The sequence below is a fragment of the Takifugu flavidus genome, chromosome 5 (assembly GCF_003711565.1).
Source record: "Takifugu flavidus isolate HTHZ2018 chromosome 5, ASM371156v2, whole genome shotgun sequence".
Classification (NCBI taxonomy): Eukaryota; Metazoa; Chordata; class Actinopteri; order Tetraodontiformes; family Tetraodontidae; genus Takifugu; species Takifugu flavidus.
Genome location: NC_079524.1, coordinates 13488556 through 13514556, shown reverse-complemented (window position 1 = coordinate 13514556; position 26001 = coordinate 13488556). Strand labels below are relative to the sequence as shown.

The 26001-nt window shown below is 44.9% G+C and overlaps 3 protein-coding genes and 1 long non-coding RNA gene across 11 annotated transcripts; 2 read left to right on the top strand and 2 right to left on the bottom strand.

The window, feature by feature from the left end:
* Positions 1-129: 129 nt before the first annotated feature.
* Positions 130-12214, bottom strand: LOC130525887 (hamartin-like). Of its 6 annotated transcripts, none has more exons than XM_057033143.1 (21): positions 12128-12214; positions 11160-11277; positions 10952-11055; positions 10730-10882; positions 10493-10637; positions 8584-8738; positions 8416-8489; positions 8156-8337; positions 7805-7863; positions 7260-7371; positions 7087-7188; positions 6777-7000; positions 6549-6682; positions 4600-4664; positions 4109-4275; positions 3729-3911; positions 2961-3071; positions 2729-2851; positions 2387-2574; positions 1500-1607; positions 130-1417 (listed from the first exon to the last, which is right to left on the bottom strand). In XM_057033143.1, the coding sequence occupies exons 2-21, from the start codon at positions 11266-11268 to the stop codon at positions 949-951; spliced, it is 2967 nt and encodes a 988-aa protein (XP_056889123.1). In that variant the 5' UTR covers positions 11269-11277; positions 12128-12214; the 3' UTR covers positions 130-948. The 6 variants fall into 6 exon arrangements, with proteins under 6 accessions (XP_056889123.1, XP_056889124.1, XP_056889128.1 ...); XM_057033144.1 differs by having other exon boundaries at positions 4624-4664; XM_057033148.1 differs by lacking the exon at positions 12128-12214 and adding an exon at positions 9070-9174 and having other exon boundaries at positions 10730-10847; positions 11160-11187.
* On the top strand, positions 12040-19591 carry LOC130525892 (bile salt-activated lipase-like). Of its 2 annotated transcripts, XM_057033164.1 has the most exons (13): positions 12040-12192; positions 12748-12941; positions 13857-14004; positions 14613-14732; positions 14879-15076; positions 15247-15377; positions 15790-15897; positions 15977-16100; positions 16350-16533; positions 16658-16861; positions 16936-17133; positions 19257-19364; positions 19441-19591. In XM_057033164.1, the coding sequence occupies exons 2-13, from the start codon at positions 12882-12884 to the stop codon at positions 19544-19546; spliced, it is 1689 nt and encodes a 562-aa protein (XP_056889144.1). In that variant the 5' UTR covers positions 12040-12192; positions 12748-12881; the 3' UTR covers positions 19547-19591. The 2 variants fall into 2 exon arrangements, with proteins under 2 accessions (XP_056889144.1, XP_056889145.1); XM_057033165.1 differs by lacking the exon at positions 12040-12192 and having other exon boundaries at positions 12739-12941.
* Positions 19592-20057: 466 nt separating this feature from the next.
* dok2 (docking protein 2) lies at positions 20058-24187 on the top strand. 2 transcript variants are annotated; one of them, XM_057032702.1, is made up of 8 exons: positions 20058-20273; positions 20885-21022; positions 21101-21268; positions 21766-21871; positions 22225-22394; positions 22479-22742; positions 22813-22917; positions 23204-24187. In XM_057032702.1, exons 1-8 carry the CDS (start codon positions 20214-20216, stop codon positions 23960-23962), a joined length of 1770 nt encoding a protein of 589 aa, XP_056888682.1. In that variant the 5' UTR covers positions 20058-20213; the 3' UTR covers positions 23963-24187. The 2 variants fall into 2 exon arrangements, with proteins under 2 accessions (XP_056888682.1, XP_056888681.1); XM_057032701.1 differs by having other exon boundaries at positions 23201-24187.
* On the bottom strand, positions 20501-25900 carry LOC130525678 (uncharacterized). The gene is made up of 2 exons (XR_008950547.1): positions 24866-25900; positions 20501-21629 (listed from the first exon to the last, which is right to left on the bottom strand). It is a non-coding gene; the product is annotated as an uncharacterized LOC130525678 (long non-coding RNA).
* Between the last annotated feature and the right edge of the window lie 101 nt (positions 25901-26001).

Genomic DNA, 26001 nt, shown 5'->3' with positions numbered 1-26001 from the left:
AAATTGACATACAAAAAAATGACCGTTAGCATGTTCGCAGATTGGACGTGAATATTACATTGAAAAATTCATGTTATCGATTACCTGCCGAGGCCTAAAATTTTGTTTGTGGCTGAAGATGAAAACGGGCAGACTTCCCACTTTTATTTTAGTGTTCACAGTGTAGTAATATTTCAGCACATCAATGCAGACAATTGATTTGATTGTGACCTAGATTCCAGATACTGAACTTACACCTCTGCTTTTATATCTTTATATAAAATGTTTTTTGCACTGAACCTTCATTCTCTCTTCACCGACCTGAGAACTGTGAACGGTAAGTTGGAGTTCAGACTTTCCAATTAAAAGGCTTGTGTGTTCATTATAATTAAAGATGAGAAACGTTTCGCTGCTAAGAGGCAACAGTCAGACAAAAATATGGGACGATGAAGTGTGATGTGCAATCATCAAATGAAAGTTCTGTTCTAGCTGTGAGAAGAGATTCCTCTGTAGACCTTCAGGGTTTTCTGAGGTCACCTGATATATAAACCTGCTGGCTGTCAGCAATCAGTCGTGGAGACACGTTAAAGCAGCTCTGGGCATCATCTTCCATCACTTGAGTTTCATGGTGGTGCTCCATGAAGGGCAAAAGTCCTGAAGAGTCTTCAAACTTAATTGGAGAAATGTCAGATGTGTTGAGAGCAATTGTGTCAGCTGTGAGAGAGAAACATGTATATTTAAGAGTAAAAAAACTGCCTGCATGGTAAAAGAAAACATGGGATGAGCTAGCTTAGTATTTTTAGCTGGCTCGCTAAACAAGATGGTCATGTTTGTAGCGAATGACTGAAGTTGTGCTGTGTCTGAATGGATGTGTTTCATGCTCAGGGAGCAGTTGTGAGGGCCCTCTACTTTCTTTGAATACATCTGATCTTCTCCAGCAGGTGGTGTGTGGGCATGGCCTCGTTTCCATCAGAACTCTGGCGTGACCATCGTCTCATCATAGTCCATGATACTCAGATCATGCCTCCTAAGGTGACCTGCGAGCAGCATGTCAGCAGGGGGGGCCGTGGTTCCACTCTGGGTCTGGAGCTCTGGTGAAGGACTCCTTATCAGCAGGAGCGACTCCTCTATCTCCTGACCCAGAGGGGGACTCTCCAGCTGTAGCTCGGTTTCTTTTGGCAACTCCAAGCCCCCCTGTGACTCCTCTGGCTCATTTTGATTGGTTGGTCTGAACAGCTCCCACGCTCGCTGCTCCAAGAATGAGCCCACGGTGAGGGGGGACTCGATGGGGGACAATGACAGAAGGGAGGGGGAGCAGGAGGGAAGGTGTAATGGAGAAGTGGAGGCCTGCACACCTCCATTCCTGATGTCAGCAGAAGGGGAGGAGCGTGAATTACAGCCAGCCCAAACCTTTGGCGAGGCTCTGCCACCACTGGAGCTAAGGATGAGATGGATGATGTAATCGGTCAACCTCTGTGATTGGCTGAGACAAGTGTGAGAGACAAGAGCGGATGTGTTACCAGCAGTCCGGTTGGATCTGACCGTAGAGCTGCAACATCTCAGTCTGCAGAGTTTGACAGGCTGTGCTGAGAGCAGCACATCGACTCTCACTGGCAGCAAACTCCGCCCTGAGAATGACATCATACCACAGAGATCAGGTGATGTCAGAACATGGTGACCATGGTGTCCTGCTGAGGACAACCATCACATCAATACAGTCAGTCTAATGCAGTGCTTCTCAATTATTTTCTGTTACGCCCCCCCTAGGAAGAAGAAAACATTTTGCGCCGTGACTATAATTAGTATCATTTGTCTATGAAATTGTTATAAGTACACCTCTGCATAACATTGTATCCTTATTAATATTAAAGAAAACAAAAAAAGAAAGAAATATAGACCAAAGCGGGATGATTGTTGCCAATATTCGGCACGTTTTTGCCGAAAAAACTCAAGCGGCTGATCAGCGTGACTGGGGTGTAATGTCTTTAAGTGACGCCTTCATTTATTTGGCTTCATGCTGTCCTGCCAACATTTTAAGACACAGTAAACACACCGGTCTTTCCTCGTCTCCCACCGTAGTCGCAGTGAAGCCAAGCGCTATAAAGGCTTCGTCATATTTCCTCGTCTTAGCTTTCGGAAGACTTTCGTATGTCTCATTATCTCCGTCTCTCTCTGCCTTTCTTTTCATCACTGTTAAGTAATTTTTTCATGCTGTCTCTTGGTGGTTTGTTCACTGCACTTCCTATCTCTCGCTCTGTGGTGTGTGCGCGCGGGATGTGCAATTACACTTTATTCTAGTACGGCAAAAAAACAAAAAACAAAACATGTTCTCCGGGGTCACACGCGCCCCCCCTGGCATCGCCCCACGATTTGAGAAGCGCTGGTCTAATGACAGGGAGGTCATCACCTGCTGCGAGTCTTTGATTCCTCCAGGAGCTTCTTGAGCTTCAGAATGGTCTGATCCTTCTCAGCCACCTGCAGCTCCAACTCTGCTGCTCTGTGATTGGCTGCTTCCAGCTTCTGTCTGTGCTGAACGTCGCTGTCCTTCAGCCTCTTGTACTCTGTCCCTGCACAGTGCTTCAACATGGACACCTCCTGACACACACAAATGCACACATAGAAAAATACCAACAGTCTCACCAGGTAGTGTGTGCAGTATGTGTGTTTGCACCTTACAATGGTGTGCGTTTGTTTATTCTTCAGTGGAGTGTACACTGCATTGCTGTGTACCCTACAGCAGTGTGTGTACCTTGTAGTGGTGTGTGTGTCCTCTTTCCACTACTTCAGTCAATCTTCTGTTTGTCTCCTTTAATAGAATCAGCTGCTGGTTCAAGAGGAAGATTTGCTGCTGCAAGTGCTCACTGCTGCATAGCTGTAGGGACCAAGAGCAGTCAGAGACCAGCACCACACCAGAGGACATTCATGTTTATATCTATATACATGTGTGTGCGCGCATGTGTGTGCATGAGAGTCAGCCCTACCTTAAGAGACAACTGTGTTAGCTGATGCTCTGCATTATAAGCCTTATTATTGGCTTTCTGAAGCTCAACCTCCAGGTCCCTCAAATGGGTGCGACACTCTCGAAGCTCAGTCTGAAACAGCCAATCAGAGAACAGGAGCTATTGAACAGTAGCACAGGCATCTCCACTATATATGTATGTGTGTGTGTGTGTGTGTGTGTGTGTCTATTCATTCACGGTTTATTTCAATAGGTAATATTTTTACCTACACTTCACATGAAGTGTGTAGTCACACCTCAGCAACGACCATGATCCAGTTGATCAACTCTGGACTATTGTCAGGAATGACATAAACATCTGGCTAATATTGGCTGACTGACCACGGTGCCACAGAGAAGACGGCCATAAACAAAAAAACTCCTTATATATGCAAGTCACAGACTCGGATAAACTAGTTCCTATTGTAGAAAACCTGTCATTCAAGCAAACACTTCAATACCAGGTCAGTAGTAGGTCAATAACAAGCCAGTAGGTCGTCAGTAACAGGTCGGTTGCTGACCTGGTTAAAATCTGGAAGCTGATGGACAAATCCCTGTAATTGATGTGTTTACCGATGTGTGACCAGATATCATTTCACTCATCGTCTACATATTTTCAGGTCCACACGTACAGGTCTTCACACCCCCCCTCAAGATTGTGTTATTTTGTGAGATGTGACAACTGAGCCAATCATTGATGGAGATGCCCTCCGACTGTTGCTGTACATTTAGCCCTGTTTGACGTTGTTACCTGCAGTCTCTGGGTTTCTCTGTGCTCGTCCTGTTGTTGCTGGAGCAACTGTTGAATGTGCGTCTGCAGTTTCTCCGCATGTGTGTGTGTTTCCTCTTGAAGTCGCATGTATCGTCGCTGCTCTTCCTCCAAACTCTTTTTCAGACATTGAATCTCATCATTCTGAATGCCCAGTTGTGCTTTCTGCAACAACATACCTGATAACAATCCTGTTGTCCCATTTCTTAATTTTTCACTGTCAGATTTCTTCACTAAAGAGAAGACTAAGATGAATGAAAGGTGATCAAAACTGAGCAGACAAGTCGAAACGATGCTAACAGCTTACATTAAAAAAGGTACAATAAATACATGAAAGCAAAACAGAAGAAAATCCCCTTTACCATGGCAACACTGTGCTCCTCCAGTGCAGTGGTGCTGACGACTCTTCGCAACAGACGGCGGTTTCTGATGGCATGCTGTTGGCGTTTAAATCGCTCATATAGCATTTGACTATGGACCAGCAACAACTGACTCCTCAGAGACTGAGGCTCCTCCTCCAGGGGTGGGCCTAAAAGATGGTCCAGGATGAACAAAGCACCGGTCAGATGAGCAAACTGATTATTTATATTGACATCATCTGGCAAACTCAATCAATCTAAATGCTACTCTGTTTCCTATCATATTCTGGTTAAACCGGTAACTCTGATTCAGTTGCTTTAGTCTTCAGTTGGCAGGGTGGAAGTAAGAAAAAGAAGAGTGAGAAAGGAGGGAGGACATCAAAGAGAGTTCTGATATTTCTTCAGGTGAATAGATGATCGTTGAAGGTATGGTAAACATTCAACCAATCATGAATCAATGGTCGTCAATAGAAGGTGGTCGGGTGAGACAGTACCTTTCTTCATGCTCTGCTGTTTACCTCCAGAATGACTGCAATCCATCCACTTCACAGCTGACAGTCTGAAAGACAAACAACATGGCTGACGCTCCAGTCACCATCAATATATATGATCCAGCATCAGCATATATGAGCCACCATCAATGTATGTGATCCACCATAGCTTTCTTTAGCATTCTGAATGGACTGAAACACGATTATAAACTGGGACCAGCTCAGGACAGTGTGGAGCTCCAGGGGGTGGGGAGTGGGGGGTGAATATGAACAGCGGCATCTGGTATCAGATCAGATGTTCCCACTCTGTGCAGCTTTTTCTGCATTCACATGACATATGAAGTGTCAAACACATGATGTTGTAGTTGTACTGAAGGTTGATCAACACTGAAGATGGGAGGTGTTCCTCAGGGTAGAAAGCACAGACCCCCTAGCTCCACTCTGTGGTGAGGTGCCTGCAAACTACACTGATGCTGTTTTTACATCTACTGCAATGCATTACTAACTGAAGTTCTGACAATGAAAGACAACAATCACTGTTTTGATTCAGTGTTATCAGGAGGTCTGAAGAATTCTTTCAGAACCTCCAGCTGATCCAAGATGCTGCAGTTAATTTATCGAGAGGTCAGGTGACTGCACTGGCCTCTCTTCATTGGCTGCCAGTAAAATCCAGAATAACTTCTAAAATCCTTCTCCTGAGAATCTAGGTCCTCAGAGGCTCCATCATATCTGGCAAAGCTAACGTCAGATCATCAGAACATCCCAGTAGACCACTCAGCTATTAGAATGCTGGTTTACTGCTGGTTCCAGAACCTTTAACAGTACAATGGGGGGCTGAGCCTTTAGCCACAAGGCCCCCTGTTGTGGAACCAGCTCCCTGTCCAGGTACAGGAGGATGGGGTTGCTGCCCTGTGCTACCTGTATAACCTCAGCAGCAGTAATAATTTGCACCTACAAAATGGATCATTACCATTTCATGTAACGTTGGCTACGCAATAGCCACTCTTGAACTGAGTAGCCAGAGGAGGAGGAGTAAGTGAGGGAGCTACAACAAGAAGGGGGGTAAATGGGGAAGGAGCTGAGATGGAGTGATATTCGAAGAGATGATTTGTGGGTGGTGGCAGCTCAGTCTTTTGGGAACTGGGCTGAGAAGCAGAGGATTCTGGGTTCCAGCCCCAGTGCAGACAAAACATGGAAGGTGTACTGGTAGTAGGGGAAGGTGCCAGAACACCTTCAGAGCACTGCCCAGGTACCCTTGAGCAAGGTACTGAGCCCATAAATGGTCACATGTGGCCCTGCGCTAAACTGGCGACCCATCCAGGGGTGCCCCCTACTGTGACCCCGAAAGGGTTCAAGTGGTTAAGATGAGATGATTTCCTACAGCTCCATGAAAAGTGTGCAGTGCTGCAAACTGTATCTGTGAATACATCAGCGTGTTAAATACTAAGTGACATTACTGTATAGTGATACTTATAAAATACTAAACCAGACAGCTGCATTTCTGGTTTGTGTGTTGGTTTCCATGGTGATGTATGCTATGAACCAGAGGAGAAGTTAGGCTGCTAGGCTAATGTTTCTCTTCAGCTGGGTCACTTCCTGCTCTAGCTTTAGCAAATCACCACCCAACAAACCTCAAGCCCCTGCCCAGAAGTTGTCTGGGGCTGAACCAAGTACCTCCCCGGGTAAGTAAAAGTTCCTGTCATTTGGGGGAGGTTCCTGCACTGGAGACATGCCTGTTGTCAGACTGGCTCTAATGGCTGCCATTCTGGGTAAGGGAAAAAGACCTGAGATACACTATTAGGGGACCAGCCATGGTTGCTGGTTCAGGAGTCAGTCCAAAGAGAGCCTGGACTGGAACAGACACTGTGTAAATAAAATTGAATTGGATTTGGAACAAAACTAGTGACAGAGGTTTGTCTGAGTAAATGAACTGTTACTGCTGGTGTTCTAACCTCCTGAGACCTTCATGTGCATCGTGTCCATGGACAATCAGCTGATCCAAAACCTCCAGAGGAGAGATCCAGGAGTCCTCGTCCGTGTTCCTCCCTCCCAGCTCCTGCTCCATGACTTCTCTCTCCATAATCTCCTGCAGCAATCAGCACACAAACTTCTTGTTGATAGAGTCATCCATTTAAATTTGAAAAGCTAAATCTTTACTCGACTGATTCCTGTTCATTTACCTTTGTCTTCTTCTTTATGAAGAGTGCAGTGGTTTGGGGGAGAGTGAGGTCAAACAGAGCATCATATGGAAGCTTGGGACTCCGAAGAACATGAGCAAAACCTTCATCCATTAAATCAGAGGAAGCTGGGGTGAAGCAGAGTGAGTGAGGGTGGGCTGCAGAACTTAAAGAGGTGGGCTCATGGACAGGTGTGGAGGTGAGGAGCACAGTGGGCGAGGTGACCTCTGGAAACAGACAGGAAGTGGATTCAATGCTGGATCATTCTCATATACATGTGAGTGATGCTGTTGGGGACATTGCTGTTGAGGACCTGTGACTTCCTTGTCTGTGGATGGCTGCTCATCCACCCGTTGTCCTGGGGTCACCTGGTCAGTCAGAGATGTCTTAGGAGCTGTTGGAGGAAACTTCACACCTGTGGTTGATTGATGCACATAGGTTAAATGTATCCACAGAGGGTGGCCAGTACGTCTCACAAAGTCTTACCTGAGATGGAGGTGGTCCTTCTTAACAGGTGGACGGGACCTGTACCTGCCTGTTCGGGAGGGGGCGTGGCCAAACCACAGAGGGAGGAGGGGCTCCAAGTGACATCATCAGCCTAAACAAAAGTGGACTCATGTTTTTGTCTTCTAATAACAAGACTTGTGGTCAGAAAAGTTAGGCTAAATTTAACATCACAACAAGAGATTATTTAATTAGACATGATGAGTTTGTGAAAAGATTTGTCATCGCTTATATGTGATCAATACAGTTGTCCTTTTGTTTTGAGGGTGTCTCATATCTGCTGTGATGTCGTACAGGTGACCCCTGAACTGCCTGAAGCAGCAGACACTCAAACTTAACAGTAAGATAAAGGGCCATGAGTTGGAGGACATGACCGCCTCATCTATCATTCCTGTCCTTGTCTCTGCAGTTGTCAAGGTGGGGAGGGGAGCAGAGTCCACCCTGGACATCCTCCAACAATCGTATCAACAGTAGAGCAACAGATGTAGCCAATGAATGAAGTCAAGGGGGCGGAGCAAAAATCAGACCTGTATCAGAGTGTTGTTGACAGTCAGCTGTCTTCCTGTTGGAGGATAAGTTGGACTTCCTGTCACACAGAGCAGCGATCATATTTAAATTACGTTAACTCATGTGTAGCATTTCAAGGCATTTCAGCTATTTATTTATTCAGGTATTTATTTTCTTATTGTTTGCAATTTGACACTTCTAACACTGATTACTGACTCACTTATTATTACTTTTAAGTTATTATACTTTTAAGTAATAATAACAATAGTAATGGGTAGATGAGTAAACAGCAACATAATTCTGAAGGCCACATCTAAATGAGAAACATTTGTGACAGACAGGAATGTCAGGAAGTGACATCTTTCCTTCACCTGAGCCGAGACAGAGTTGAGGGAGAGGAGAGGATGGTGGGGGAGGACCGAGTAAAGAGGAGCAGGAGGAGGGAGGAGCTTCTCTGAAGGAGAACATGTCATCCTCACACGAGGACTCCAGAGGATCCAGAGACAGTCTAGAACACTCCATCACAATGTCATGGACTTCATAAGACTTCCACCTGAGTTCATGGGAAGGGGTGGAGCTCACATGATGATACTCTATTAATTGATCCATATTCTATGGCTCTAAGACTAACCTGGATGGGTCCAGCTCATAGTCCTGCGTCCCAGTTACCAGTTCTGGGTGAACCCGCACCAGTCCCAGCATTGGCTGACAGACAGGCAACAGTTAGAATCTGGTACCAGTACTAGGACCATTCTGGTCATAGACTGGCAGTCTACCAAGTGTGTTGGTCTGTACTGACCTTGACAACCTCCTGGAAAGTGTCCAGGTTCTCCTTCATGCTGTAGTGTAGTCTTAGGTAGGAGATAAAGGAACAGGGGAACATGCCATACAGACGGTGGAACAGAGAGTACACACCTGCACGGAGGTGGACCAGGTAAACCGCAGGAACCTGACCTGTCAGCCAATCACACCACAGATACAAGTCATTCACCTGGGACACATTTTCCCAAGCCCCAGTTTCTGATAGAACTGGTTTATTCTGAGAAAACTGGTTTGTTCCCGAGAGACACGGATCGTTCAGAGCTTCAGCGATGACGTGGCGACTCTGGTTATTTTTTTGTGGTAAAGTAACGCAGTTATGTAATCAGTTTTTTGTTAGTTTGTAACAAGTAATGTGTAACTTTAAGAACTCCTCCAGATAAGAAGCGAGTCCGTAGTAACACTGCCACCTGTTGAGGTGTCATTGAACTAACAGCACTATAATGCGTCTGTGCTACTTGGTTACCTTGGTTTGGGTTTGCTTTAAGTCATAACAGTAGTGGGCTTGAAAAAAATTCCTGTGTTGCCTGATTTTGTTTGGTGCTTCCATAGAGCCATTTGATCATATGTTCTGTGATGAAACAGACAATGTTAAATAAAACTGTGGAATATTGTCGCCTTTTTTTTGAGTGACTTCAGGAGGCTGAGTCAGTTCAGTTCAGTGTACGAGGCAAACGGCTTTTAATTTTTGGTGGCTTAAGTCACATTTGTTCTTAGGTAACTGGTTACTTTTCATCAATACAGTGGGACCTCTACTTACGAACGTCCCTACATGCGGAATTTTCAGGTTACGACACGGCTCAACGGGACAATGTTTCCTCTTGTTACGAAAGAAATTTCAGGATACGAAAGGCAAAAATACGCTACCGCTGCTACTCGCAGCTCGTGGAGTTTAGCGAACGTAAACATGCTTGTAGCTGCTTTGCCATTGGCTATCGCCTAGCATCTTCCTGTCATCCCATTGGCTAGGAGGGACGTCAATATGTACAGGTATGTGTGTATCCCAGCGTCGTCTTCATTTAACTTTTATTCGCTATGGACCCCAGGAAAGTGATGGAGAAAAGTGAAAAAGAAGAAAAGAAGAAGAAGAGAGCTTTTTGTCCATACAAACGAAGCAAGAAATAATAGAAAAGCATGAAAAAGGGATGCATTTGGTTGATCTCGCCAAAGAATATGGCCATAATACATCGACGATCGGCACGGTATTTAAACAAAAGGAAGCCCTAAAAGCTGCGACTCCCTCCAAAGGACTCTCTGTCCTTTCAAAAGAGGAGGTCAGCAGTGAATGATGAGATGGAAAGGTTGTTACTCGTGTGGCTAAAGGAGAAAGAGATCGCTGGTGACACAGTGACTGGGGCTATAATTTGCAAAAAGGCAACCGCCATCTATAATGACCTGGTGACGGAGGATGCAGGTGAGGGAACTTCGGCGCAAAAACGACACCAGGAGTTTAAAGCATCGCGTGGGTGGTTCGAGAAGTTCAGGAGGAGGACTGGAATTCACTCTGTTCTTCGCCATGGTGAGGCATGTAGCGCTGACCACAAAGTGGCTGAAGAACTTGTGCAAAAATTCAAACAATTGGTGATTGATGAAGGCTACGTTGCACAGCAAGTTTTTATGATTTATTAAAAAAAATATGTCCGAATGTTTGGGGGCTTGGAACGAATTAGGGCATTTACATTAAAAACACGTCTCTACTTACATAATTTTCAGGTTACAAAACAACTTCCGGAACCAATTAATTTCGTAAGTAGAGGTCCCACTGTAGTAACATTGTAAACTAATTAACTACTTCCCAAAGTAACTACACCCAACACTGCACAAAAGTTGGCTTGTTAACGCTGAGCTAGATTTTTAGATGTTTATGTGTTTACGTGTGTGTATTTTACCAGGATTTTTGTAGCTCCAGGAAGTTAGTCGTCCAAACACATCAAAAAAGTCGAAGATGTGTTGTTTCCCAGCCTGAGGGATCATGGGTAACAAAGTGATGAGGACCAAAAGTGCTGTGATCAAAACCACAACATCTGCATCTGTCTGTGGGATGGACAGATGGACAGGCAGACTTTGAGACTTTATATGCCCATGTGCAGTATCTCTATGAGTACTGTGCGATGTTATCAGGGGACCTTGAGGCAGCGCAGCAGTGTGGTGAGGAGCGGCAAACGGCTGATATGATGAACCCAAGGAGGCTGCCTTCTCACCAGGTGACCCAGCAGGGTCACAGTCTCCAGTCGGCTTCCAGGTCTGTTAAGAGACTCATTCAGCTTCTCTAGCAGGATCTGGAAGGATGAAGATCGCATGCCTCAGTCTGCTGTGGGCTGTGTGTGTGTGCGTGCGTGTGAAACAACCTTATGATGAGGTTCTCTGATGGACGACAACAGAACAACGGCCTGAGATGAAGAGGAGTCCAAGTAATGCTCCACCAGTGATGAGACAACAGCACCTCCTCTGTCTGACATGAGACACTGCAGGTTACAATACAGCTGTTCTCTTTCCCAGCCAGTACCATACACACTAAACTATCACAAACTCCTATCAGAGCACCTGCATACTCACCTGTACTCAGTAGTTGATTCAGCTCTGCTCTGACTTGCTCCACCTCTAGAAGTTCTGGACTGTCCACTAGGAGCAGGAGCTCAGTGATACTCACCTGCTCCCTGGACATGATTTACCCCTGGACACACACAATATGTTTTTACCCTGATCACAACAAAGCTCTCTTGAGTGTTACAAAGGTCATTGGATCAATCCCAGCCCTCAACTTGTCTCTGAGTAAGATACTGAAGGCTGAAGCAGCTCCTGAAGCAGCATCTTCAGAATGTGAATGTGGATTCCTCATGAGCATAGGTTACCCTGTATGTCCTCTGTCACCAGTGTGTGAGCGTGAGTCTGAGCAAGGGGACGTAAATGAGTTGAAATAGTTTCATGAAATTATCATCCAATAATTGTGAAGACTGTTGGAAAGGCTTTGGCTCAGTCGAGTACAGTTCTGATCCAGCATGTGGAAGTGTCCCAAAATTAAATGCTGGAATCCGTTTCTCTCACTTGTGTAGAATTATGTTAAAGGAAATTCCAAGTTGTTCACCCAGAATGTTTCTATAGTTATATGTCCAACTAAGCACACGCGCGCACACACACAGTTTCTGTTGTTAATGTGACAGCGTTCAAAATACTGTATTTAATAAGGCGTTTCACTGAACAAGCTATTTTTTATGCCTTTACAGTTTAAAGATTTACACGTCAGTGCCTGCCGGTCAGAGGCTGTTATGTAACGGTTTTGACGTCACAGTTACGGCTAGCTTCGTTTGGGCTAAATGTTTGCGTGCTGAACTGCAGTTATGCTAAGCTAACATGTTAACAGTAGGAGCGTCGTACTGCTACGCCGACTCGCAGTTGAGTGACCGGCTGACAGCGTCACTGCCCCGCCTGCAGCCAGCCGATAAGTTCCAAAGCTCACGAAGACACCGACAACGGTGAAGCTGGAAAATTCAGCGATGAACATGAAGTTTGAACAAGTATTTTACCTTCAGACTTGTTGATCGAGGCAGGGCGCAGCCATATTGAGCAACATCAGACTCCGCCCACTTGTGTAAGTTGACGCCCTGCAGTTGTCACGTGTTCACCAAGGTTGACCCTCAAACGTGTCGTTAACTTATGGAAATTTACATCTTGACTTTATCAGGACGTAAATTTGTCTGGATGTCAAACGCGTGACCACTTTAATTTCGAACTGATCTGAACCCACATTGATTTTTAATCTAAATCATTCAAAATGATTCATGTAAAGTGGTGCAGAAGCCTGTTAGTAAAGCTGTGGTCGTTTTCAGAACATTTATAACCAGCCTTGATAAAATGCTAGGTTCATTTCTGCTTGAACTGGTTGGATAAATAGAAGTTGCAGCTTTGTAGAGAAGTGCTGGAAGCAGGACAGTCTGTGATCAGCCTGTTTACTGAGTGTAAAGAGCAGCTGGGACTCTTCTCACCACCCTCATGTTCTCAGGTTAACCCTGAGGGTCACTTGCTGTGCTCATGTGTGTGTTTCTAAATGAGTGCTCCTTCGCCCTGGACAACTTGACAAACTCCTTCCTCCATCCTTCATATTTTTTGGCTTTGATCTGTTCTTTCATGTCTTCTGAACTTTCAGCATTGAAAATGATTCATGAAGTTTGATGGACTCAAGGGGAACCTGAAAGACACACCTCCAGGTTCCCCTGGCTCAGCATAAAAACAGCAGGAGGGGAGAAAGGGCACACACGCAGGTGAGCAGGCAGACAGGTAATGAAGATGCTATTGGTGGTTTTGGTGACATTATGGTTGGATGCAGCAACATCAGCAAAGGTGAGTCTGATAATATTCATGAGTCAGTGAAGTCATTGTCAGGCCATCAACAAATTAGAACCCATCTTTAAACTGTACGTGTGTGTATGCGTATTTATGTGTGTATCTGTCTGTGCTTGTGTATCTCTGTGTGTATTTATCTGTGTTTCTGTGTGCATTTATGTGTGTGTTTTGTGCGTATCTGTGTTTGTGTGTATTTGTGTGTGTGTTTGTGTCTATCTGTGTGTCTATCTGCATATGTGTATATCTATGTTTGTCTATATCTGACTCTATGTGTTTGTTTGTATCTGTGTGTGTGTGTTTGTATCTATTTGTGTTTGTGTATGTCTGTATCTATGTGTGTTTGTGTCTATCTGATTATCTGTGTATCTGTGTGTATCTGTGTGTTTGTGTGTATTCCTGTGAGTGTATCTGACTATCTGTGTTTGTATGTATCTGTGTGTGTTTCTGTGTCTGTGTATGTGTGTCTGTATCTGTATCTGCGTGCTTGTGGGTATCTGTGTGTGTTTGTGTATCTCTTTGTGTATGTGTGTTCATTTGTGTGTATCTGGCTATCTGTGTTTGTGTGTGTGTCTCTGGATGTGTCCGTATGTATCTGTATTTGTATGTTGGTGTGTATTTGTGTGTGTATCTGCATATGTTTGTGTGTATCTGCATGTGCTTGTGTGTATCTGTGTGTATTTATGCCTATCCATGTGTGTATCTATGTGTGCATATATGTGTGTGATCGGACTATCTGAATTTGTGTGAATCCATGTGTGTATATCTGTTTTTGTGTGAATGTGTGTGTTTGTGTGTATGTGACTGTGTGTACTGTGTGTGTATGTTTGTATCTGTGTGTGTTTGTGTGTATCTGACTCTATGTGTGTGTTTCTGTGTATCTGTATTTCTGTGTATGTGTGTGTTTGTGTGTAGCTGGGTGTGGTGCAGACAGAGGCGGGGCTGGTGGAGGGGAGGACCCACAGGATGGGCTTGTTCAGGACTGTTGAGGTCTTCAAAGGCGTCCCCTTTGCTGATGTCCCCAGAAGGTGGGAGAAACCAAAAGCTCACCCAGGATGGAGCAGTAAGTGACTCTGACCTTCAGAAGCAAAAACAGATGTTTAGATATTTCATGAATCTCACTGATGATGTAGGTGAATGTTCTCAGTTGTCAAGGTTGAAGAACTTTTCTCTTCAGCTTCACACATCAATTGGATGTTCTTGTGGTTTGTTGAAGATGTTTGTTCTCTCTTCCAAGAGGCTTCTTCAGCCATGAGTGACTGGTGGAATTCTGTGCTGGTTTAATGAATCCACTTGTTAGTGGACATTGATGGTCATTAGCAATTTTGAAGGGGTGTCGACCCTCCTACTCATCAGGTGCTGTTGGGTGCTTATGACTGTGAACGTTTCTGGAAAGGCAACCCAGGAGAACATTGAAGCTGTATGAGAACTGGTGCCTAAGCCTCCTCCTCTGTTCAGTGATGGTCTCTATTAAAATTGAAAGAACATCACTATCAGGGCTTCCTTGAATTTCAACCAGTCACTTAGAGCAGAAGAAGCCTCTTGGATGAAAGGAGAAACATCTTCCTGAAACTCACTAAGAAGTCCAGCTGACCTATTTCTGAAGAGAAGATTAAAGATGTGATGTTTGATATAAAAACTTCCAGATAACCACGGTGCTCTCCTTTCCAGGAATCTTGAAGGCAACAAAAGCTCAAGATCGTTGCCTTCAGGTGAACCTGCTTCAGACAAAGACCAGAGGAAGTGAGGACTGTCTTTACCTGAACATCTTTGTTCCACATGGGGGTCAAGGTAACACACAGATTCACACACATGTAAAATAAATTGCTTTGGTGTTGTGCTGTAGTTGGTTGACTATGTTGTCATCAAGGCTGCCGCTGTTAGCAGCCAAAATGCAAATGGTGGCTTACAGCAGGAGCGTTCTGTGTTGATGACAGTTTCCACCAACCTCCCTGTGATGGTCTACCTGTTTGGAGGAGCCTTTCTGCTTGGAGCATCCAATGATGTGGCCGTTCTTGGAGATTCCCTGTATGATGGGAAGGAGATGGCCGACAGGGGTGGAGTCATAGTCGTAACTGTGAACTATAGGGTCGGTACACTAGGCTTCCTGAGCACCGGAGATGCTCGGCTGCCAGGTTTGTTTATGTAAAGCTCCCATGCTTTCCCTCATTGTTCCACACCAGCTTCAGAAAAATGCTGGTTCCTTCCTCTCTTGAGCAGGTTCTAAAAGTTACTGGTGCTTTGAGGTCGAGTCCAGTTGGCAGGAAATCTTTTTTTCTTTGGCAGTGATTGTCTTACCTGTCAGGTAACTATGGCCTCTGGGATCAGCATGCAGCCATTTCCTGGGTCCGTAGGAACATCCGGGCATTTGGCGGAAACCCTGACAACATCACCATCTTTGGCCAATCAGCCGGAGCCGCCAGTGTCAGCTACCAGGTCAGAAGCTTCTAACGTTGAACTTGCCAGCCAGTCAGCAAATGCTCAGACAGTGTTTCTTTAGTTTTGATGACAGATTGACTATGCTAGCCAGGGTATCATCATTGTGAATAACTAGATTAACCACGTATGATGGATGGAGGAATGGGGAGATGGAGGAATGGGGAGATGGAGGGAGGGAGGGAGGGATGGATGGATGGATGGATGGATAGATGGATGGATGGATGGATGGATGGATGGATGGATGGATGGATGGATGGATGGATGGATGGATGGATGGATGGGTTAGTCAGACCAGTCAGATCTTTGGTGGGGTTTTCTGACTGGTCTTTGGTTTAGGGTTGGGGGACTCACTGGTGTGGCAGAGAGGTGCTGCTGTGGATGAAAGGAATAATCCCAATTTCTCTTTCAGATGTTGTCTCCCTACAGTAGAGGATTGTTCCGCAGAGCCATCTCACAGTGTGGCGTGGCACTCAGCCCCTGGGCTCTGCAGAAGAACCCCATGGCTCTCACCAAGAAGGTAGAACCACCTGTGTTCTTGTTGATTTCATCACCACCATTGATGCTCACCATGACTTCCGTGAACCTGCTCTGTGCAGATCGCTCGGAAGGTGGGCTGCTGGAGGAGCAATGAAGATGAGATGTTGACCTGCCTGAAAATGAGTGACCCCAGTGGTCTTACCATGGCTGGGAAAATTGACGTGTTGCTTCTTCTGGGAAAAGGTCAGAGCAGGAGCAATACAGAGACAAAGAGTCATCACCAACCCCCCTATTGGGTGCCCTGAGCACTTTAGATCATCGTCCTGAAGCTTCTCAGACACACAGATATAAACTGTTTTACTTCAAAACTGAAAAAATAAATCTATTTTTTTTAAAAATCAACTATAATTACTAACTATTTGTTATTAAATCTATGGACTTGGTATAAATCCAGCTAACCTCAGGCTCCGTTCCCTCCATTACCTCTCCCAGGTGTTGTCATGGATCTGCTAGAACTGGCTCCGGTGGTGGATGGGGACTTCATCCCCGATAATCCCAGCAGGCTTTTTCACAATGCTGCACGCTTTGACTACATGGCAGGCGTAAACAGCATGGACGGTCACTTCTTTGCTGGAGTGGATGTTCCAAACATCAACACTAGGAATGAAACCACAGTGTGAGTACTGAGCAGAACCAAGACCCTGTTCCTGGAAGAAGAGCACAGACATAGTGGCTCTGTCAGAAAGACCCTACTGCTGTCACAAGTTCCTGATTGTTTGATTGTGGTGGTCCCTCATCAGCTCTCAGGTGAGGGGGCTCCTGGCGGGTCTCACCAAAGAGAAGGGCAGCGCTGCCGTCGACTCCGCCTTTGGCATTTACTCGGCTCACTGGGGGTCAGCTCCAGAACAAGCTGTGGTGAAGAAGACAGTGGCTGACATTGAGACTGACTTCCTGTTCCTGGTTCCTACCCAGCTTGCACTGCAGCTCCACGCTAACAACAGCAGGTCTGCCCTGATTGGTCCAGTCCATTTCCAGTGACTTAAGCAATAACTGAGGTAATGTTTTTGTTGTCCAACAGTGGAGCCCGCACCTACTCATATCTGTTCAACATGAAGACTCGTATCCCAGGGTTCCCAGCTTGGGTGGAGGCAGAACACGCTGAGGACCTACAGTACCTGTTTGGAAAACCCTTCTCAATGCCGCTGGTCTATTTCCCACGACATCGAGATCTGTCTGGCTACATGATTGCATACTGGACCAACTTTGCCAAAAGCGGGTAAACTCCCATCATACTCTGCAAATGCACATCTCCTACATCAGTTCTGCACTGGTAAGTGCTGGTGCTTACTGACTGCCTGACTGAGTGTACTACAGTCAACCAATTAGAACTGCTTGAGTGTACCTAGAGCAGGGGTGGGCAAACTTTTTGGCACAGGGACCAGATTGACTTTAAAAATTTGACACACAGACCAGGCTAGCACCAGGTGGATACATATCAAACATAAAAAAAGGCATTACAGTGGTATAACGTACATTAACTTTTAGTGGGAACAGTGTTGTTGATCACCCGTTTTTGTCAGTGCATCAAAGTCCAGCATCAGTTTTGTTGTGGCAATTCTCAGAACAGATCTGAGGTGTTCATCACTCGCTGGGATCTGTGGGGTGCTTTGTTGGTTTTCATCACACTAAAAGTCTGTTCACACACATACATAGAGACAAATAACACCAGCATCCTCTGTGCCATATTTTGGATGTTTGGAAATTTTGCTGCGCTTAATGAAGCATAAAATTCACCCAGTTTAAAAGAGTTAACCTTCTCCTTCACAACAGTGTGACATGAGAGATCAATCAGTTATAATTGCAACTCTTCTGACACTGTTTCAGGATCTTGTGTAAGGGACATGAAACCAGCTGAAGTTAGTTACTATTTTTCCCAAATCAGAAAACTGACAGCAGAATTCTTCCTGCAGATCATCCAGTGATTTCTTGTAGTTTTGCCCATGTCAAGGGGCCTCTTTCAGTGTCGCCAGTGTGGGGAAATGAGCGAATGACTTGTTTGACATTTGCTTTAAGAATAAGGTGAGCTTGGTTTTGAAGGTTCTGACATTTGTGTACAGTTCATGCACAAACTGGTCTTTCCCTTTTAGCTTTGTGTTCAGCTCAGTCATGTATGTCAGTATGTCCACAGCAAAAGCTGAATCATAAAGCCAATCTGTGTCACTCAGCTCAGGAAAATTGTCCGCTTTCTCAAAAATGAGATAATCTCCTGTTTGAGCTCCCACATTTGTTGATACACTTTCCCCAACCTTAACCAACGGACATTAGAACAGTAAAGTAAGTCCTGGTGATTGGCGTCAGTTTCTTTAAGAAACAATAAACTGACAATTGTGAAGTCCCCTCGCTCGAAAAAAGTTTACAAGTTTTACAACTGGCGTAGTCAAGTTGCAATACAGATTTACACATTGCTTCCTGGTGGATTATGCAGTGGAAGAAAATTACTTCCTGCTCAGGGTTTCACCCAGTCCTGGATTCTTTTGAGCAATCAAACATTTTTTCCAGTCAGATTTGGCAATCAATCTGTGGTAACATTGGTAAACGTACTCCAAGGTAGCTTGTGCCTTTCCATGGCCACTGACACGCTGTTTTACAAATCCTCTCCCCTCGTTTCCCCCTTTGGGTATTCTATGTTCAAAAACCCCTCTGTTAGGGTTAATCCCTCATAAAAATTAATTGCTGAGCGATGTCCTTTATGTCATTATTTTCATCCAGTGCCAATGAATATAATGTAAATAGCTCGGCTTGTTTGTTTAGCTTGATAGCTAAATCTTCGTCAATTAGCTGAACACGTCAAGTCACTGTCCTGCATGATAAGCTTATTTTTTTCAAATTTGTTCTTGCTCTAAGGACACAAAATAGCCACTTTCACTACCATGGACTCTTTGAGAAACGCTCCTTTGAAGAATTGCTTACTGGCTTACACTCAGCACTCACTGTTGACTTTTTTTTTTCTTTGGCCCACTCGTTGCCACTCATTGCTGCAGATGGGTTCAGAACATTACCAGAGTGATAACAGAGTAGCACGTGCTTGGTAAAATCAAGTCAATCTATCACTGTATGTAATTCACCACTTGGTGAAAAAGGAAAAGGCTGATTTGAGCAATTCTATACCAATCTTTGGATGAAAAAAGCAAACGGGCCAGATCTGGCCCACAGTCCATAGTTTGCCCACCCCTGACCTAGAGCCTAAACTGGTCTGAATTGGACTGATGCTAGTCTGTTCTGGTTTAAACTGTTCAGGTGAGCGAATCCTTTTTTTTTTCTTGAGTGCAGTTTGTGGTCAATCTTTACGATCTTAACTGTTCTGACCCAATTTAATAACTGCTGTCTCATCTTTTCTAGAGATCCCAACAGTGGCAACAGTAAAGTCCCAGCTCCGTGGCCCCCATTCACCAAGTACCACCACCCCTATCTGATCATCAACCATAAGATCTCCAAGTCCTCCATTGGGTACAATCCTGGGTTCTGCTGGGTTCTACTGGGCTCGTTTTTTCTTCTGTGTTGTAATGATTTGTGTGGTCTTCAGGTATGACCTGAGGTCAGATCATGTGTTGTACTGGAGAGACACGTACAGCCAACTGCCGTCAGTCCACCAGGAGGAAGAAGTCTGTAATCTAAGACAAGGATCTTAGAGGTTTCAGCAACCACATTTACCATTAAAACCTGCTGTTGACTGACCAGTGTGTGAACTGTCTGATTTCCATCTCGGAAAGCGTCTGCCATCACTCCAGACTCCGCAACAAAATGCCCTCTTACTTTCGAGATCATGAGAAAAGTAAAGAACCTAAAAATGAAAAATTCATTTTTGATTTTAAGAATTATTTGTGTTGAATCCTGTTTAGAGAGAATATATCAATATTAGCTCTGCCCCCACATTGTTCAGTCATGTATGTTTGAAGAGTGTGTCTATTGTGTTTCAAGCCCCGCCCACTAATGTTCTGCCCACAGTACTTTGGCTATTTTGGTCAATGGCGGTTTTACTTTTAGCGCCTTTTTTAAAAAATCAACACAAGTTAAGGATCAGATATATGTTTTTAAATCTACATTTGATTAAACTGAAGTGGAGAAACCAGAGTGGAGGAGGGGCGAAACGCTCAACAACTTCTGCATTCATGTGATGCAACAGAGCAAAGACAGGAAGTTCAACGCTCTTCTGAGGAGGTGAAACACAGCTGGAGGAGCAGGCTACAGAAAGAGAAGGAACACGGAAGGAGTAGAAGTTAGAAAGAAAGAACATCAACGAGAGGTAAATACTGACAAGAGACAACAAACCAGGGTTGGGGGAGGCAAGGAGTTATCATGGAAGAGGACATCAGGAAACAGGGGATGCTCTACCTGCAGCAGCAGAGGTTTGGAAAGGTAAGAACATCTCTACACGGAGAGATAACTGTAAAGCTAATGCTAATGAAAATATCTGAGAGACGGAGTCATTTCATTTTTGCAGCAAACTTTCAAACTAACTTCTTACATTATTGCCTCTTCCTCATTAAAACTAATGTGCAACAATTTTCTTAACCACATTTTTAACACATTCAAGACACTAGTTTTGGATTCTCCCTTTCATTTTAGCCCAATAAACAATCACATTTAATTGAGGTTTTATGAATTTATTTGAAATCTTTTTAATTTTTGATTTTTCCAAGTACAGAAAATCATATGAAGCATTTGCAATATTCTGTGTATTTAGACTCATTTAACTCTAGCTAGCTGATTTACACATACACACTTACAATTTCACTGTAAATTTCACGACTACAACCCAAAATGAACATGCTAATGAACAAATGATGGTTAGCATCATTCTAGCTCTGCTATGTGACTACTTATACAAGAAAAAAATAAAATACTAAAATATATAATCAGCTTTATAGAATAAAATTAACACCTAAACCACAGCTTAAACATTCAGAGCCCAAGACAAAGTATTGAATAAAAAGTGTGAGTGATGGACTATTTCTTGTCTCTCATAGAGGTGGAAGCGGGTGTGGTGTGTCCTTTACAGAGAAAATTCCTGTTCTGTCTCCAGACTGGAATTCTTTGTATGTAAAGATGGAGGAAGTGTGGAGAAGAATGACAGGAGCCTCCGTAAACAGCTGGAACACAAGAAGGTGGAGAAGTTAGCATGCTAATCCTGTAGCTAGTTGTCACCTGTGTGTAAAACTCATCTGAAGGTTGATGAATTCCAGGTGATCCGTCTGGCCGACTGCATCCGCGTGTCTGAGCTGGAGCTGGATGGATGTCCCAGAGACACAGGACCATTCCTTATCGAGACCACAGAGAAGATTTACGTGTTTGCTGTACACAGACAGCAGCTGGACGACTGGACACACAAATTGTGTGAGGTTGCATTTCCTGTAGGTAAACACACTCTGAAACACCACCAAAATTCAGCACCTTCTGGGGACATCACCTTCAAATTCTGGGGACTTAAAGACTTCAGGCTGAATAGTTAATATTTGTCTGAGCTCTGAATCAGACAATATAATTAAAGTTAGATTTAGAATGTAAACAATTGAGGGTGGCACCACTCCAGCCTCTGTACTGTTTACCTGTGAGTGGTCATCAGGTCACATGACAGGGTCATGTGATGTGTGCAAAATTCTCCATCTCTGCTGATTGGTGGGAAAATCATCTCTGACACAATGACAGCTAACAAGAGCAAACTGGTGGTTGCCATGGAAACAAACTGTCTGACCTCCACTGATGATTATGGTTCTGCAAAAATAAGAATAGTTTTCAATCTTTAAAATTGTTGATCAAACTAACTCACATCTGTACTTCCTGTTTCTGACTGTCTGACTGTGTGTGTGTGTGCGTGTGTGTGTGTGGGGGGGGGGGGGGGGGGGTGAAGATGAACTGGACAGAAACTAGCATGAAGAGAAGTCTGCAGAGAGGGCAACAACCGGACAATGAAGAAGGAATGGAGGACAATTCACTGTACAGTGGAAGGGAGATGGGTAAACTAGGCTGTCTGTCTCTTATTTTAGATCTTACACAAGCACTTTTCTGTTTTCAGTCACTACTTCCTGTCACACTTCCTTTCTGTCACTCTTTAAACACAACAGCTAAATATAGCTTCAGATTACCCAGCCCCTAACCCTAACCATCCCAACTAACCCTGAGCCCTGACTTTGATCTAACCTGTTTCTAACCTCGACCTTAAATCAGCTCTGAACACTCAACCAGTCCTTTGAAGTTGGAAGGAGCAGTTAAACTGTCCTCACTTTTCAAGTAGAATGAGGAGTTTGGTACATAATATACAGTGTGTGTTGCGTCAGCTGATTATAGTGTGTGTGTGTGTGTGTGTCAGTGTGTGAGTTCAGAGTGTGTATTCGGAGGACCAAGGCGTCTGACCGCTGTAGATTGAAGGGAGATTACCTGCTGCGTGCTGATGTTGATGCTCTGCTCCTGATTGACATGGCCAGAGAAGCAGTTCTCACCTGGCCCTACAGATACCTGCGGCGTTTCGGGCGGGACAAGGTCACACACCACACTAACGTCTAGCTAGTCTGAATTTTGAAACAAAAGTTTTGCTTGATGCAGACTCTGACTCTGTTCTTTCAGTCTTCTTTTTCCTTCGAGGCTGGGCGGAGGTGCGATTCCGGCGAGGGCAGCTTTGAGTTTGACACTAAACAGGGCAACTTCCTGTTTAAGGCGGTGGAAGCTGCCATCAACTGTCAGCGGACCCTTCCTCACCAGCAGGTCTCCAGAGTCTCCAGGGGGAGCCAGGCAGGTACAGAGATGCATAAGGACCAGAACCAAAACCTGAACCTGCTCCCACCATTGCCCCTGCCACGCAGCCATGTCCCACAATGCCCTGCTGCTCAGGTCAAAGCATCACTTCTTTAGCATATTTTAAAAATGATCACATGACCAATGTGGACATTTGTCTCTGCAGACAGCCGATGGCGTCTACAGCATGGTGACGGAGCCTCTCAACATTCCCACGATGCACCACAAAGACAGCTCTGCTCCTAATCAACACCAACATCGCCCTCTGCAGGTAGAAAACACAAAGAGCGTCACACCTTCACAAAGATGGACACATTGCAGTCCTTCTCCAGCAGTCTACATAGATGGATGGATGCATGATGGATGGATGATGGATGGATGGAGAGATGGATGGAGGGATGCTGGGTGGAGAGATGGGTGGGTGGATGGATGGATGATGGATAGAGGGATGGTGGATGGATGATGGATGGATGAATAGAGGTTTTGGAGTGTTGGGATGCGACATCAGAGTTGTTAATATTTGATTGGTTGTTTTTTGTCACATGACCCTTCAGCAGTGTCACCTGGAGCCTCCCACTGATAAAACTTTGACCTCTGTGAAGAGTCTGAATCTAGATGTGCGCAGTGGTCCCGTTCCTCGGAAGAATCAGGTGAAGATGATCTCAAGCTGCCCCCTCCCTCAGCCCAGCACAGATACTGGTCCAGGATCAGGATCTGGCCCCCAGAGCAGAGACCAGACCTACTCCCAGGTGCAGGTGTCTGCTGCTGCAGAGGTGGGAGTCAGAAGGGAGTGTCTGATCCCTCCTGAGCCAGAGTACTCTCTCCCATTTGACACAGTTACAGCCAACGTCCTTAAGGCAGGTCGGACTCCTGGCCCCACAGAGTCTGTCGCAGACCCGCTCTACGACAGCATCGATGAGACACTGATCAGAAACATCTTTCTGAGTGATGGAGGTCAGTCAGAGTGCAGGAAGGTGGAGCACATCTATGATGAACCCGAAGGCTGTGCTGCCCCCACCCTGCAGAAAAATCATGCCTCAGTGTATGATGACCCGGAGGAAATGAGAGGGGACGCCTGGAGGATCATGGGTACAGCTGCTGACCCCAAAAGCCAAGACCCCCTTTTCAACCCCGACGGTGACTATGCTGTCCCCAAACGACTACAGAGAAAACTTGCTGATATCCACAGCACCACCAAAGAAGAAAGAGTTCAGGAGGAGCCACAGCATGAGCAGACAGCGGACTCACAGGGTTCACCCTACACCAACGTAATGGCAAACGTGAAGTGCTCATCCGTCAGTAAAACCAATGACTGAAAAACAGTCAGTAAAATCGATGACACTTCATATCCCTCTGGACCTGACCAATAATCACTAATTCCTGTCAGCCTGAGGAGAATCAACATTGATCTTTATTTTGTCCAGCTGATTCATTTTTTGTTTAAATGACAGAAAATATTTTATTTTTCTCTAGTTCAACAATCAGCTGGAAGTGAACATCATATAGACTGAAGTTGTAATCAATAAATCAGTGGATTCTGATCTGAAGTGAATGTTTGTCTTCTGGGTGGAGAAATGAATTATCAGGGATCCCCTCAACAAACAAGACAGAACACCAGTACATGTGTGACAACAGCACCAGTACATGTGTGACAACAGCACCAGTACATGTGTGACAACACCACCAGTACATGTGTGACTACACCACCAGTACATGTGTGACAACACTAGTACATGTGTGACAACACCACCAGTACATGTGACAACATCCAGTACATGTGTGACAACACACACCAGTACATGTGTGCCGAGACCACCAGTACATGTGTGACAACACCACCAGTACATGTGTGACAACACACACCAGTACATGTGCGCCGAGACCACTAGTATATGTGTGACAACACCACCAGTACATGTGTGACAACACCAGTACATGTGTGCCAAGACCACCAGTACATGTGTGACAACACCACCAGTACATGTGTGACAAAACCACCAGTGCAAGAGAGGAACAAGCGAACAGCAGTGATGGTCAGTGATTCTAGCTGATACACACGTGATTTACAATGATTGCTTCGGGCCCACAAGCTCGTCGCAACAAGCACACAGTTCTTTTTATCGAGTGGAGGAACACAGATACACACACACACACAGAGTTTGTGATGTAATTGCTGTGTGTACAGTACACTGATGTGTGTGTGATTGTGGACCACTGACCTGGAAGCTGAGTTTTCATCCTGAATTATCGTGAGGTCGTCTGTGTCCCACTTCCTGTTGACTTCAGCCTCTCCGGTTCTTTCTTACATGATTGTGTCGTGTTTTATTTTTATTTCAGATTTAATTTGAAGTTCTCTTAACCAACCCTTCTCTTGATTGTCAATTTTGTTTCAAAATGCTTCAATTCAGAAAACCACATTTACCATCTGCTTGAAAGCAAAAATACATAGAAATTATTTCTTTACATATCTATTTGTAGGTGACCTGTTATTGTCATTAGGTCTGTCTCATTTGTGTCTTTGATTCTGTCTTTGTTCCATCATGTTGTTCAGAAGTACTTCTGGTCCAGGTGGTGAAGTTACCAGTAGCAAAGTGCAGAAAGAAAATGAGACCAAGAAGTAGAGGAGCAGAGAGATCAGGAAGGAGCATGTAGATGAAGATATGGATGTCCTACACTACAGCAACCTGAGAATAGACCCACATCTCTCAGTAGACATTTTTCTCCAAACATTTGACTGTCTCCTTCAAGAGCTATCTTCATGTTCACGTCGCTGCAGATAGGACCATCACCACCACCAACAGCAGCACAGCTTCCCAGCATGCTCCGAGGTAACTGCTCCCGTGTGGTCCTGGTTGGTGTTTGGAGAAAGAAGCACCCAGCCCACAGACTGTGGAAATGGTCCCACCTTTGGGAGGGTGGAGTCTCCTCTGCCTCTTTTTACTTTCTTCTCATGTTTGGATCGGACATACTTGCCCTGAAAAAATGGTCCAGTCCTGTTTGCTGCAGCTTTGAGAGTCTGTATGGAGACTGAGGGGGAATCCACTGGCCTTGGCCCCGAGTGTGACATCGCAACATATCGTTGGGGGGAGGGGTCTCCTGGACACTGGTTCGCATTTTACCTAGGTTACTGCTGTCAATAAAAAATAAAACACTCTACCTTTGATCACAGATCAGCTCTAATCGTAGGCAAAACCCGATCACGACTGACGCGCTCAGGTGGGCGGAGCTTCACCTTCTTTGTTTATCCGTCAGCTTTCCTTTGACTTGTTTTGTGCTTTAGTTTTGGAATCGATCATTTAGGGTTGTTGGCCTCTTTGAAAGTGACGTCACTCTCAGGCGCGCCAGGGTGGTTTGT